This window comes from Aulonocara stuartgranti (assembly GCF_965226115.1).
Source record: "Aulonocara stuartgranti genome assembly, chromosome: 4".
NCBI lineage: Eukaryota > Metazoa > Chordata > Actinopteri > Cichliformes > Cichlidae > Aulonocara > Aulonocara stuartgranti.
Window position 1 is genome coordinate 31605807 of NC_138942.1, and position 15363 is coordinate 31621169.

The window sequence follows — 15363 nt, forward strand, 5'->3', positions numbered from 1 at the left end:
TGTAAACATATTTTTACAGATATCACAATAATAATTTTCTAAAACCACCATAACTGCAAAGTGAAAAACCTTGTTTCACAGAGAAAAACAAAACATGTACAAGACATTACACAAAGTCATATAAGCACTGTCAGTATAACATAATAATGCAATAGTGTCATTGCATTTCATTCCTCTGTGGACATGTGAAGTTGCTACATTGAGCCACAAAACATTTACTGTTTAAACCCTGAATTGTTGGATTCTTGAACCCTTTCAATCCCCCTGCTTGGTGCCTCACGGCGGTTGTGATTGCTAAAACAAAAAGACGCATAATAAGCACTTCAAAACCGTCGTAGGATCAGGTTTAGGCTTGAGCTGCTTCCTGTTTGTCACCTTTGTCCCTCCTTTTCAGAACTCTAGTAAAGTGTTGAACATCTGAAGCCAGTGACCATAGCTGGAATGAAAACAGACCTCAGAGGGTTAGAAGCGCTCTTTTTTTTCAATGTCATCAAATGTTTACTCATCAGAGATGATTAGATCAATGGGATTTTCTCTCTAGGTTTGTGCTTAATGTGCTCAAAAAGAAGTCATGCCCCAAATTTGATTGCATCTGTTTTTCTTTTAATAAAATATAAATTTCTTACAAAAACACAATATAAAAAGTTAAATCTGGTGAAATCTGTTCAATTCAAATTTACTTGATTGTTATAGATTCAGTTTATATCAAACATATCAGTTGCATTTTACACAAAATTACTGCAAAAGAATCTTTTATGAGTGTACAATGTAAAACACATTTAGGTCACTGTTGTTGTGAAGCAGCACTTTATGAATAAAACTGAACTGAACTGGATGCTGCAGGTCAGGCCTGTTAGCTGTCAGAGGGCAGGTTTACACGTACTTCTGAGCTGAAGGTTCACAGGTTGACATTTAACTCATACTGGATATTAAAAGGTTGTTTTCATGCAAGTGATGGGGCAGAATCCACCGTTTTTTGTGCAAGAACGTGTGTTACAAATCTGAACACAAAGCTGCACTAGTCTCACTAGTGTTAAGCTCCCCACAGAGAACAGCACTTTAGAGCAGTTGTTGGGATAAGTGAACATGGGGGGACCTCTAGTGTCTCCTCTACAAAATTATATTGAAATAACAGCAATGAGGACTTAGCCCTTGTATGCCTCTCTTGTCAGCAAGGTAACGCAAAAACTACAATTTAATGAACTGTTCAATTTGGTGTGTATCTGGAGTCTCCTCTCAAAGAATAAGTTGGGTACCGGCCTTGAGATTTGTGTATGCACTCTCACAGTGCCCTCTGAGGTAATTCAGTAATCGAGAAATAAAATAAAGCTGGTGTGATGCATGACGTGTGAATTTTAACGGATAACGCATAATACTGGAAACAATGAAGACAGAAAGTCTATATAGGGAGAAAAGAGGGAGAAGGAAGAATTGACAAGGGAAAAGAAGGAAAAAAGACAAAGAGGATGACAGGAAAAGAAATGAGATGAAGCAGAATATTAAAGGGAAAAGAAAGAAAATGAAGGAACAAGAAGAACAAACATGATGAAAAGAGAATGAGAAGAAGGAGAGAAAGAAAGAAAATAAAAAATATCATAATAATCTAATACAGGAAAATTAACTACAAGGAAACAGAGAAAAGGAAGGGAAGGAAAGGTTGAGAGAAAAAAATGAAGAATAATCCCAGAAGGACAGAAAGAAGATGAAAAGAAAGAGAATAAGAGGATGGCGGATGGAAGAAAGAAAACAAAACAGAAGACTAAGACGATGAATGGATAGATTGGGGTGGGATGATGAGAAATTAAAAGAGGACAAACATTGTTTATGTACTTTTTCTCATGCATGGGGGAAGATGTGTCCACCATCTAAATGCTCACCGGGACGCCATCTGAAGCCTTGATGTGTCGGCGGATGACAGCCTTGGCTATTTCCCTGAGGAGAGTGTCCTTGCTGTACTTCATGTTCGCTTTCACCGTCTCCAACAAAAACTCGATTTTCTGCTGGCTGAATGGAAGCTGGAAGGTGGAGAACTCCTTCATCTTTGCTTTGAACTCGTTCTCATCTGGACCAGAAGAGAATTGCTGATGATCATGGCTGACATTATGTGATGTTTTTTTCCTTTTCTCTATGTGTGGTGTGTGTTTGATGAACCTTTGCAGTTCTGCCTGTTGAAGAGTGGCATGTAAAGGATGGTGGGCTCCTTCTTTTTCCCCTTGAAAACATAGCAGGGCCTTGGCCAGTCTTTCTCCTTCAGGAATTTCTCCTCTAACTTTGGGAAAGGTTTCTTCAGTTTGGCTGCATAGTCTCTGGCGAGAATCAGAGTCTGTGTGGAGAATTTCACATTAGTTTTTCCTGAAGCTGTGTGGATACATTTACGTGACATATCACATATGCTCGCACCTTACCCTGAAGGTTTCGTCAGCTCCGTATTCCAGAGCAATAAGGAGGTCAGTGTCTCTCTTTTCTCCCAAGAAGGGGGGGTAGGGCATGTTTATCATCACACCAGCATCTATGAGCTGCAGAAACTCTTTAACTCTAATGCATGATGGCACTCTGACATCTTCCAAAAAACATAAATAACAATATATCATTCAGTTCCCAGTTTTTATCATCTATCAAGCAAAACATAGTACTCTAAAAAATAAATGTATGGTAAAGTTTAAGAACATCAGTCTACCTGGGTATTGGTAGAGGAAGTTTTCAGTTTTGCCCCATTCCAGTTTTTTAATCTGTGTGATGAGTGTTTGTATAAACCAAGAAACTGGGGAAACAAACCAAGCAACATAATGAAGAACTGAAAGCTGCAACTTGCTATCTGCATTTAATACATGCACCACATATGTGACAATCGTGCTCATTTGGAGTCATTTTCTGGTTGTCAGATGGTCATGATCATATCGTAACATCACTCCTGCTTTTGAGCTGCACCGTGGACAACAACAGAGCTCAGGGTATCAACCACACTGCTTATCTCACACCATCTTCTTGAACTAGCCTACCAGAAAGCCAACACAGATTTGTCCTTGGAAAAGTGGGATAAAACAAACTGTAATGTGACCATGGAACAAAAGACACAAACCCATTAACCACAGGTCCTCACAGACCGACTGGATGGTTTCACCATACCAAGCAAGCACACTCATTTGCAGAATTCCTCATTCAAAAACCTGCAGACCAGTTTCTATTTATCATACGTGTATTATGATATAAGTACATATATCTGTGAAGGTTCTCGGTCATCTGGGTCATAAGTCTAAGGAGCTTGGAAAGCAAAGCGTCTGGACTTTAAGTTTCCTTAAAGATGTTTCACCTCTCATCAGAGAAGTGAAGCACAACATAGAAGAGCCTCTTTGATGGGACAAGACTCGGCTGTCCATCTGCATCTAAAGGTCAAAGGTTCGAGGATGCCAATGTTCACATTTTGGACAGAGAAGACAGACGGTTTGAAAGAGGGCTGAAAGAGGCAATCGATGTCCAGTGTGAACGACCATCTTTGAACAGAGATGGTGGTTTATGACACTAACTGTCTGCCATCGATAATCCAGTTTTGAGATCCTTCCCAGATGCCTTACTCACATCCTGGGCCTTCTGCCCTCAGGAAATCACATGATAGGGTTGGTCAAGGTTTCACAATGGGCCCACCTGAAACCTTGGCTGATTGTGACCTACACCTGTTTTCACACTTTGGCTCGTGTGATTAGGTAGCGGATCAATAAGGGGTCCATGACCCTCTTGGGGACACTCTCACAGGGTTTAAATCTGGGACTCTTCACCAGTTGCTCTTAGAACTGAAGAAGTTCTCGGATGAGAGGTGAAATGTCTTCAAGAAAGCTTAAAGAAGTCCAGACGTTTCTTTCAAAGCTCCTTAGAATATAACTACGTAGTTTCATAGTGGTGACAGTGTTTGAATCTTTTACCAAAACACAAACTACTCACTCATCAGCACTCCATCTTTTGAGCCTCGTACTCTTCTCTTTTTTTTTTTTTGCTTTGCCATCCTAAACATAATTTATAATTCTGCTGCTACATATGCTGAAAAATAAATAGTTACATTTTGTGACAGGCAGTGAGGTCAGGAAATACCCAGCATGCCCCTCTGCCATCACACATTTTAAAGATATTTGAGACTTGTTTAGCCTCTGACCACACATGATAGAAAATGATTATTACAGTAAATATGTCAATTTACGACACAACAACAGCATACAAACCATTGTAATATCAATGCCTGATGAAAATCGGTGTGAATTTGATAGCAGTGTGACTGATTCAGGACATGCAATGTCCCACTGGTATTGATTACATCATATACCTAAAATGCTGACCATTTATACACCATACCACACTTTCTGACCATTGCAGGCAGACAATGTACTGCCAAGACGCTTTCAGTGAACTGCATGGAGCTGTCAGAGTCAATGCATGTCACAGCAGTGGCTCAGTTTTGTATTGGATTTTGACTCGTTTGGATATGTGACTCATAAATGTTCTGTTTTAGTTCCTTACATAAGCTCTCATTCATTTTTTGTTGCACAGGCACATTTTACAATCATTAATGTGCCAGCTTCTGACTGTTTTTTAAAGAAAGTAAGAAGTATATTGTATCTTTAACTCAAGGTGGTGTCGGAGAGGCGGATGCTGTCCAAGATAAAGACAATGTTGGATAACACCTCCCACCCACTCCATGACATGTTGGTCAGTCACAGGAGCTCGTTCAGTGAGAGACTGAGATTACCGAAAAGCACCACTGAACGACACAGGAAATCATTCCTGCCTGTGGCCATCTCCCTGTACAACGCATCCACTTAACACACTGTTTGCTGCTACAACTACACATGTTTCTTTTCCAAATATTTATTTATAAGTGACTTATGTATGTATGTATGTATATATATGTATATATTGTACTATTCTTAGTTAGCGTATTGTCTGTCTTGTCTTAATGTTGGTTTAAAATGGAGCACTGTAACAAAAAATAATTTCCCCCAGGGATCAATAAAGTATTCTGATTCTGATTCTGATAACTCTGGATTTGGTAAAGACCAAAAACAGATGGAAATGCTATATACATAAAACTGAATTGAATTAAAGTAATAGTCACAGCAGACATTGTGCCCATACCGTCTCACTCTCAGCTTTCTTTCTGCTAAAACTGTGTTGATCAACAATAACAAACTTTATATTACTGACCGTAATATCTGGCTGGTCCTTCATCCATATTCTGACTCCACGACTGTAAGGAGGCCAAAGTTTTCTGACACCAGTCCTTAAAGATCACATTATGCAGTTCTAAGAGCTTCATCTCAGATGATGCAGTGTAGTTTATTTTGATGCCCTCTAAAAAATAAGATCATATGTTCACTTTTAGATGAATCGTTTTCACATTAACAGTCAGTATTAACTGAAGCAAACAGTAAAGTGTTTTCTGGACGTCTGTAGATCAGGAGTCTGTTGTTATCACTTGTAATGAGTCCAAAAACTGCAATGGTGGTACTGGTACAATAAAACAGCTTTCAGGTGTTTATCCATCGCTTTTTGTCATAGCTGAAGTTGTCTTGTGGCACATATTATTTGGGCAAACACCAGCAATATAGATGTTTTGGGTTTGTTGTTGACTCTTTAAATTAAATTAATTCAATTTAAATTTAATTTGATCTGGACTGATTTTATGGCACCGGCCAAACTTAATATACTTGTGATAAAACACTGTTTACAGGTTGCTCATGATATTCATATGAAGTGCACACTCAGGATATAACCTCTAAAACATAAACTCGGATTAAAATAATTTCAAATGGAATAAAAAAGCTAGGGTGACCAGAAGGTCCTGGGTTCGAATCCACACTTTCTATGGTCTTACTATGTCTGTGTGGACACTCTCTGGGTACGACGGCTTCCTCCTACAGTCCAAAGACACGCATGGGGTGCACCGGCGATTCTAAAGAAACTCGAGGTGTGAATGTGAACGTGAATAGTTGTCTGTCTCCGTGACCTGCCACACAACTCTGAATTGGATAAAGGAAAGAAAATGGATGGATGATCCAGTTATAGTAACATGTAATGACTGTACCTTTAGTCCAGAGAAACTCCAACGGGTTGTTTTCATCAGTAGCTTCCTTCCCCACTAGAACTGAGCACACACAAACAGTTGTTTAGTTCTACTGTCGCATATTAAATGCATTTAGCAAATGCTTTCTCATAACAAGACACATTCAGATTTCTACCTTTTAACCAGTCAAGAATATAGGTCACCACACTCTCATCGTCTGCTAAAGCACTCCCCACTAAGCCTGCAGAACAGACCAGACACACAAAGGAGACACACTGTGAAAACATTAATATTAATAATAAAAATAGAACAATATACCTATGAGGAAAACTGTAAATAAAAATAATATTAGGGCAAGGGAATAGTGGAAGACATGTCGGAGGTTCTTGGCACTGTACAGCAGTCTGAGGACAGGATTTTGCACGATCCAGTATCATCACATGAGCAGTGCAGTTGTATACAGGTACAGATATTCCTGAGGCTCCACAGAGAGCCACACGCAGGTACCTGCATCACACTGACAAGCATCTACTTGTCAGTAGATCTGACAAGTAGATCTAAAAGCATCTTGCATGACCTCTTAACAGCAATAACAAATGTTCATTTAATTATTATTTGATCTCTATTTGAACTGTAAATAACAAAATACATGAATTTAGTGTTTGTTGGCCAAGTGTATTTTGTCTGAGGTTTAAAGTGACAGCTGGTGACCTTTGCAACAATGCTCATGACACAAGATAAAAGTTATTATTATTATTACATTCCTTTGTTTGACGGAGTTGGTGTTTCTAGCAGACAAAGAGATGGACGCACCTTGCAGCGTGACCATGTCTAGTTCTGGCCCTTTGACGTCAGAACCAGCTCCATGAATTCTGCTGCCCAGGTTTGGAGTGTTAATGAAGAGACCCAGATCTATGAAGCCAGCCTGATGAGGAGTCATCTCAAACCATTTGCCTGAGACAAACACAGAAAAACAGAAGCAAAAAGACTGAGTCAGTGACTCAAAGAAGAGCAATATACACATGAATAACATTTGGAGACGTATGTTTGCGTAATTGTTTGTTTTTAGTACCTTTTTCAGAATCATGTTGCAAGCAGTTTTTGTTCACTGTGCTATAAATGGGATAAGGATTGGTGATGCTTGTGCCATCCTCAGAAAGACTTCGGACATCCAACTGACAAAAACAACGAACCAGATAAATAAATAAATAAATAAACCGTCAACACTAAACTGAGATAAATGAAATAAATATAAAATTAAGACCGGGATGGATCATGTGCTTTAGGAACATAAATTATGAAAACTAACAAGACCTCTCTTATTTGCAGTCTGATAAAACCTTATTGAATTCTTACGTGATATTGCATTTTTCTTGCTGTAACTGCCTAATAACCTAACAATGACCTGAGAGCAATCCACACCAGCTGCATTGCAGAGCATTGCGTCACTTCATACGCATCAGTGATTGCCCCCAGAATGCATTGAACAGACAGAAGAATCAGGAATGACACAGTGGAAAGGATGCAGTAGTATGTATGTCACATGGAGCATGTGATAACATGGTCACAAAGTGAAGATGGGCTTTTTAGCTGGAAAATCACCCTGGACCAGCAGCGGAACTACCTGCTGAACTGGATTCCATCTCACCCGTCACTCCTACTCATTCTTTTTTCCCATGATGATTTTTTTAATGTTAGAAAAGGTTGATTCTGGTTTAGGCTCATACTGACGTTTTGCTCTTCATCTGTTCATCTGTAGAATTTAATTATGGTAATCAAATTATACCAGAGAGGATTTTAGAAGGAAGTCGGTGCATTTTAGGTCATCAGGTGTGTCTTCTGGAATTCTGCTGTAATCTTACTTCCCTGATTTGCATTTGTGTAGCTCGCAGCATTACCCTATACAGCGTAAAGTCTCTGCTTCTCCTGAAGCTTAATTTAGACTTCTGTGTTAAATCTATGATGTAACCTAAGGGCAAGTTATAACAATATTTATGTCTTTTTTAAAGCATCATAATAAAGTGTATTCTTATCATGTTGTGATAGAGCGAGTACACTGACACCTGGTGGTTTAGCGCAGACTTTTAGTATGCTGTATGGAGACACAAGCCTTTCTGTCATTATTAGCATAATGTTTGCATTCATTCATTTATTCAGTTCACAGGCATCCTGCAGTGTGAAGCCACATTACCGTGTTTCTGGATTTCCAGAATAAAATGAGTCCAGTTGAGTTCTTTTGGCCTTACCTGTTTCATGATGAAACCAGAGGTTAAGACCCCCCAGATGTCAGTGAGAGAGAAGTGACCATCTTTTGCCCTCTTGGCCAAAAAGATCAGAACATCCGTAAACCCAATCCCAGGCTTCGACAGCCTGGACACAGCATTGTCCATGTTGGTGCTCCACTGGTGGTCACTGTATAAGGTGGCCATGGACCTGAGGGAAACAGTCAGACCACAAAATACTCAGCCCACGCACATTATAATGAACTATTCAGCCTTCTAGCTAGTAAAGTCTAGCTAACCAGTTATGTATAGCGTGACTCTGTCTGTACTTGTTTACCAGGCAGACCCAGAAACTCCTCCCAGGTAGAGCACAGTGTCCAGCAAACCATCTTTTTCCATCTGAAAGAGGGATCCCATCAGACCCACAGCTGCTCTCTGACCTCCGCCTGACCCCAACAGTGCAATGTGAGGAACCATATCCTGGTGAAAAGAGAGAGAAAAACAGGTGGGTGATGGAAAAATAAAGTTACCCAGTGGACAGATGAGACAGTCCAATGAGAATGAAGTGCTCTGTTTGGTCCAGATTTCTCTGATTTCTAATGCGCATGTTATCCTATTTAATAATTCCTGGAAATGGCCAAGCAGACAAGTCAAGAGATCTTAAAGTGATCGGAAATTTATGTCATTGTACTCTAGTTTATATATATGCTGTATATATAAAAAAGCTGAAAAGCTGGCTGGCACTGAAAAATAAGCTACTGACAAAGAAAAAGGGAAGGAAGAAAAAAAGACTTATGACTTATGTATTTGAGAGTTTTCTCACCAGTGTACATGTGAGTCCCAGTTTATTGAGTGATTTCTGAACTACTTGTTTCCTCCTCAGGACAAACTCCTGCTCTCCAGCAGATAAGGACTGTGACTGATGTACATACTTCTGCAACACACAAGGAAGTATTACAGGACGCACATAAGAAAACTTTAAGGTTTGGATCTACAACATAAATATTAACTATGTAAAGTGTCATTTTAAATATACACTTTAAAAGATTTGCCATTTAAAAAAACATGACAAAAAACTAGATAAACATGTGTAAAAACATTGAATTTCTCTTTAATGTTTGACTGTTTCTGGATCTTGACTGTTTCATAACGAACATCATGAGTTACACATCCATTAAAAGCCAAACATCATATCTTTCTATCTCATTCTTGGATTCATAATGCAAACACAACAAGAGCACTCAAACCACTCTGTACATGATTAAATATGAAACATCAGGACTCATAAGACCTGCTTCAGAAGACATTTAGCTTCTGTGGACTGAATGATTTTCTTCACCTTGAACTCTGAAAGAGCTGGATTCTTCTGCTGAGGGACTGTCCACAGGTTCCTCCTGTTGTCCACAGGTAGTCCCATAGATCCCATCATCACAATACAAGCACAGAGCAGACCAGTCGCCCGGCTGGTATATCCACACAACATGGCTGGATGTGGACGGAGCAGACTAAAGATTCTCGTCTAGCTCAGAAGTCCTTTTTATGTCCTGCTATCAGGCAACTTCATGGTAAATTAGAACAATGCTGACGTCAAACAGACATATCAGAAAATGATATGGAGGCAGAACAAGTTGTGTATGTTCACATCTAACTGTCCTTCATATCACTCTAACAGTGCGTTTATCTGCAAAGCAAAACATAACTTTTTTTTCTTGTGTTGTAATTTAAATAAAGCCTTTATTTTGTTGGGTAAAGGTTTTGGAGAAAAAAGTTCTTTAACTATTTTACATTTGAATTTATTCAGTCATTTATAGGCCGGGTTCTGCCTCAAGTTGTTATTCAAAGATTTGTATAGCACTTTTGTCAGACAAAGGTTCACTGCTTCAAACTGAGAAAGAAAAAATATATATAGAAACTGTAATTCAAGCTAAATAAAATATAAAAGAAAGTATATGATTATCTAAAAGCCTGGGTAAAAAATAACATCTTTATGTTTTATGATCTAAACATAACATAGCAGAGTGAATAGTTAAAAGGACAGCATTATACAGAGTAGGTGCTACGGCCTGGAAACCATGGTCTCCATGAGTCTTTAGGTGAGTATGAAGCACGACCTGAAGACCTGACACAGTGAGAGGAGGAATATGTCTGCAATATATGTTAGTGCAAGGCTCTGAAAGTGAAGATGCAAATTTTAAAATGTATTCTAAACTTAACTGAGAGCAAATAAAATGGGAGTAATGTGTGAGCTCCTATTAGTCCTGGTTAAAACTGTTGCTGCAGCATTTTGAACAATTTGAAGGAGATTTTAAGATGTTTTCCTAATACAGAAAAAAGAGAATTACAAACACAATAATCTAAATGAGAGGAAATGAAATCATGGATAACCATTTCCTTTACAGCTTAAGACACAACATCTCTCAGTTGAGCAACATTGTTCAGATGGAGAAAAGGAGAATGAGTCAGCTGCTTACTGAATGCACCCAGAGAGACACAACCATCCAGTACAACACAAAGCTTACTAACAGAAAAAAGACAAAAGAACCTAAGGATCCAACACATGCTTTAATCTTCAAACCGTCAGGAGCAATAAGCAGAATCTCAGCTTTTCTTCATTTAACTGCAAAGAATTTACAGCAGGGTAATCTTTAGTACCTCCAAACACGGTAATACAGTAGAAAGGACATGTGCTTTAAAACAGTAACACAGCTGAATATCATCAGCATAAAAAATTTAGGAAATCTTATGAAAACTTGGCAAATATATAGCAAGCAAAGCAGAGGCCCCTAAGGAGCCCCACAGGGGCCGTTTAGAAGTTTGCAGGTAGTGTGTAGATGAGACTTTTAAAACAATGGTTCAACAGGGACATTCTTGAAAAATGTATCAAAGTTATTAGATACGATCGAACAGAATTAAAACTTTTTCGAAACAATGATTTGGGTAAAATATCTGTAGGACATGACAAAGGTTATCGTTGGTTATCTGCTATGTTCTCCAAAAGAAGCAGAAAAAATAAAGCTTTCCACTATGTTACAAGCCATTAAAAAGAAGGCTAGATGTTGGTGAAACTGCCTGCACATTTTTATTTTCCCTACCAAAATACTGGTATATATGGAGATGTGGGAGTTCAGTTCGATTTATTTACATAGCACCAAAACACAACAATCAAACAACTGCTTTTGACCAAGCACAGCGGGAAGGAAAAACTCCATTTTAACAGGCAGAAACCTCTAGGAGGCTCAGGCATAGCCATTTGCTGAGACTGGTGATGGGAGGAAGACAGGATAGTAGACACACTGTGGAAGACAGACTGAGTTTAATAAAAAAATAATGATTGATTTCAGGGCGGTGTATAAACACATTGTGAGTGAAAAATGTGAGTGAAGAAGAAAAAGTTGACATTTGATTTTACCATAGTATTTCCATATTAGGCAATACTTGTGTAAAAGTCCCACACATGGTAGGAATTAACATTCCTCTGCGTGTTTGGGCTCATTTGACTTCTTGTTCTGCACAGACAAATTTAGCTAGAGGGAAGCTGACAGAAACAAGAAGTTTCCCTGCGGGGTGAATTGAACTTTTTAATTTGAAAAGAAGGTTGGCTTCGCAACATGCAAACAGGACTAACAGGTTTCATGAATGCAGTGGTTTGTCTTTGCTTTGTGAATTCTGTCATTCTTTCACAGGCAGCGGACAACATGGAGGGCAATGTAGCTCTGTCTGAGGTGAGGCATCAATGAGAATAGATTTGAATTGACTATATGTTGCATGGTCTATGTCGTAGTTGAACATCTAAATTATTAAGTTAAAGTGCCATTTAGATCTATTTTGTATTTTTTTAAAAATACAATTCATAACTGTAGTTACTTTACAGACATATGCAGATAATACAAAACATACAAATAATCTGTGATATATTTATATATAAGAAGACTTAAAATAAGGAGCTAGCCTGAAGAATATTAAGTCAACTAGTTATTATTATAGAAATTATGCATTTACAGATGTATATCATTTCTATCCTGGCAAATTTCTATATTGCCTTTTATTAGATTATTCTTATTTCCGTTTATACAGTGTGGATGAACTGAAAGATATTAGCATTCATATATACTATCATAAACATATTCCCTGGGAAATGTGAGGAAAAAGTGAATATGCCTTCTTTATAAGGTTTCATATGATATTACTCTGCTGCAGCATATGAATGTACAATATACAATATGTGTAGCACATTTCAGTGTCTGAGTCAGCTTACCTCTGGGTTGAAGTCAGTGCTTCTCTGTCTTGATTGTTTTTGCAGAGACCTATCCGTCAGTCCCACTCTCTGTGTGCTGGTGAAAAGGAGTATGTTCACAAGAGGAAACAAATAGTTCTGCATTCACTCAACACTCTGGAAATCAACTGTACAGCTGTAAGATAGAAACTGTCTCCTCATCCTTCTGTTTCCCCCCTCCCCTTTCTTTTTTCCCTTTGACTTTAATCTCCAGCTCGACTTACCTCATACATTTTTTTTCACCAAATGTGTGTAGTACTTAAAGTACACTCAACAAAAATATAAACGCAACACCTTTGTTACTGCTCCCATTCCCCATGGGATGGACGTAGAGACCTAAAATTCATTCCAGATACACAATATAACCATCCCTCCCAAACAGTGGTCACAAATCAGTCCAAATGTGTGGTAGTGGGCACATCTGCTATATTGAGATAATCCATCCCACCTCACAGGTGTGCCACATCAGGATGCTGATCTGACATCATGAGTAGTGCACAGGTGTACCTCAGACTGCCCACAACAAAAGGCCACCTTGGAATGTGCAGTTTTGTCTCACAGCAAAATGCCACAGATGCCACAAGCAATGAGGACGCGTGCAATTGGCATGCTGACAGCAGGAATGTCAACCAGATCTGTCGCCCGTGCATTGAATGTTCATTTCTCAACCATAAGCCGTCTCCACAGGCGTTTCAGAGAATATGGCAGCACATCCAACCGGCCTCACAACCGCAGACCTCGTGTAACCACACCAGTCCAGGACCTCCACATCCAGCAGGTTCACCTCCAAGATCGTCTGAGACCAGCCACCCAGACAGCTGCTGGAACAATTGGTTTGCACAACCAAACAATTTCTGCACAAACTGTCTCAGGGACGCTCAACTGCATGCCCGTCGTCCTCATCGGGGTCTTGACCTGACTCCAGCTCGTCGCCGTAACAGACTTGTGTGGGCAAATGCTCACATTCGATGGCGTCTGGCACGTTGGAGAGGTGTGCGCTTCACGGATGAATCATGGTTCACATTGTTCAGGGCAGATGGCAGCTGAGAATGTCCCAGTTCTTGCATGGCCAGCATACTCACTGGACATGTCACCCATTGAGCATGTTCGGGATGTGCTTGACCGGCGTATACGACAGCGTGTACCAGTTCCCACGAATATCCAACAACCTCGCACAGCCATTGAAGTGGAGTGGACCAACATTCCACAGGCCACAATTGACAGACTCCATGCGACGATGTGTTGCACTGCATGAGGCAAATGGTGGTCACACCAGATACTGACCGGTTCTGGGTCCCCAGACCCCCAATAACGCAAAAAACTGCACATTCCAGGGTGGCCTTTTATTGTGGGCAGTATAAGGTACACCTGTGCACTACTCATGATGTCAGATCAGCATCCTGATGTGGCACACCTGTGAGGTGGGATGGATTATCTCAATATAGCAGATGTGCCCACTACCACACATTTGGACTGATTTGTGACCACTGTTTGGGAGGGATGGTTATATTGTGTATCTGGAATGAATTTTAGGTCTCTACGTCCATCCCATGGGGAATGGGAGCAGTAACAAAGGTGTTGCGTTTATATTTTTGTTGAGTGTATATGATAAAGGAAAATACAGTGGGTGATACTGTTGTACTTAAAAGCATGTGATGTCTTTTATAGTAAGGAAAGCAGAGATGATGATGGGAAATGAAGGTGGCTTATTAACAAAACAGCAATATAAATATTAGGTCAACCAGGTGATTTCTCATAAATTCTAATTTGAAAGCATTGGAGCAGCAATGAGAAACCATATGCCAGGCTAGCCAACAAAGCTGCCGACCTCTCAGCTGCACAGCTAAAACGATTGTTAATGGGACCCAGATATGCCCATGAAATTAAGAGATGCTACAGATTCTGAGGGAATTGGAGACAGGAAGATTCAAGCCTGCCTTACAGTCAAGCTAACGTAACTTGGACGTAAGTGAAAAGTTAACACGAGCCAACGATGAGAGAAAGCTTCTGGACAGAACACTTTTTGTAAAGTGATACAAAGAGAGAAACTAATTTATTTTGGTTTTAACTGATATACATTTTTAGATTTCATTGAGCAAGTACTGCTTGCTTTGCTTTCTCTGACAGGACATCACTGGTTAATAGCCTCTTGTTTTCATTGCAAAGTATAGAAACTGTTATGGGTTTTGGTGCGGAGCTTTGGATCCAGTTTTTTTTGGTTTTCTAACCTTGTGTTTTTGTTCATGTCTTGATGAATTATTATAAGCAGTAGCAGTAATAGTTTGAGCTCCCTTAGTGTCACCCTGTCTGTTTGTCCTTCTGTCTGGCGGGCACTATTATCATGTTTAGGCCTAGTTGTGTCCTCCTGTTTCTGTTCTCAGCTGTTTGAATTTGATATCTGGTTTTCTATCATGTCTTTTTGTGGTGTTTACTTCCTTTTTGTGTAATTATCTTCATCTGTGTTAATAGTCGTCAGTATATTTATAGTTCTGTCATTCACTTTTTTAGGATGTGTTTTTAAGCTGTTTTCTCAGCATGCATTTGTTTTTCAATTTGTTTCTTTGCATTTATGTTAGTTTCCTTCTCTGTTGGATTTGTGGACTTCTCCTGGCAGTCTTGTACAGTACCTTTTGTTGTATTTTATAAATGGGCTTCAAAGGGAGAACAACAACAGAGGAATGAGTGTAGTTTATATATGGGCTTTAAAAAAACAATTGATGTTTTGGTAAATATGACCAAGTAGTTTTCATACTTCAAGCTAATCAAGCTATAACAGAGAACTGAAAAAACCCAACAAAACCAAACAAACAAAAACATAA

At 39.3% G+C, this 15363-nt stretch overlaps 2 protein-coding genes across 5 annotated transcripts in view; one reads left to right on the forward strand and one right to left on the reverse strand.

The window, feature by feature from the left end:
- LOC309704687 (cytosolic phospholipase A2 gamma-like) lies at positions 1–12642 on the reverse strand. Of its 3 annotated transcripts, XM_082530043.1 has the most exons (15): positions 12527–12642; positions 9611–9829; positions 9095–9205; positions 8609–8751; positions 8296–8482; positions 7122–7224; positions 6863–7003; positions 6225–6290; positions 6071–6130; positions 5191–5337; positions 2678–2761; positions 2406–2560; positions 2152–2323; positions 1878–2062; positions 1–436 (listed from the first exon to the last, which is right to left on the reverse strand). In XM_082530043.1, exons 2-15 carry the CDS (start codon positions 9752–9754, stop codon positions 347–349), a joined length of 1788 nt encoding a protein of 595 aa, XP_082386169.1. In that variant the 5' UTR covers positions 9755–9829; positions 12527–12642; the 3' UTR covers positions 1–346. The 3 variants fall into 3 exon arrangements, with proteins under 3 accessions (XP_082386169.1, XP_082386171.1, XP_082386170.1); XM_082530045.1 differs by lacking the exons at positions 9611–9829; positions 12527–12642 and having other exon boundaries at positions 8601–8751; positions 9095–9209; XM_082530044.1 differs by lacking the exons at positions 9611–9829; positions 12527–12642 and having other exon boundaries at positions 8571–8751; positions 9095–9209.
- LOC309704689 (cytosolic phospholipase A2 gamma-like) overlaps positions 11742–15363 on the forward strand; it is a 17346-nt gene continuing 13724 nt past the window's right edge. Inside the window, exons 1-2 of one of the 2 annotated variants that reach the window (XM_082530059.1) lie at positions 11742–11993; positions 12572–12682. In XM_082530059.1, the coding sequence (XP_082386185.1) occupies positions 11880–11993; positions 12572–12682 (225 nt within the window). In that variant the 5' untranslated portion in view covers positions 11742–11879. The remainder of the gene's footprint in view (positions 11994–12571; positions 12683–15363) is intronic. The other variant, XM_082530058.1, reaches the window with a different exon arrangement.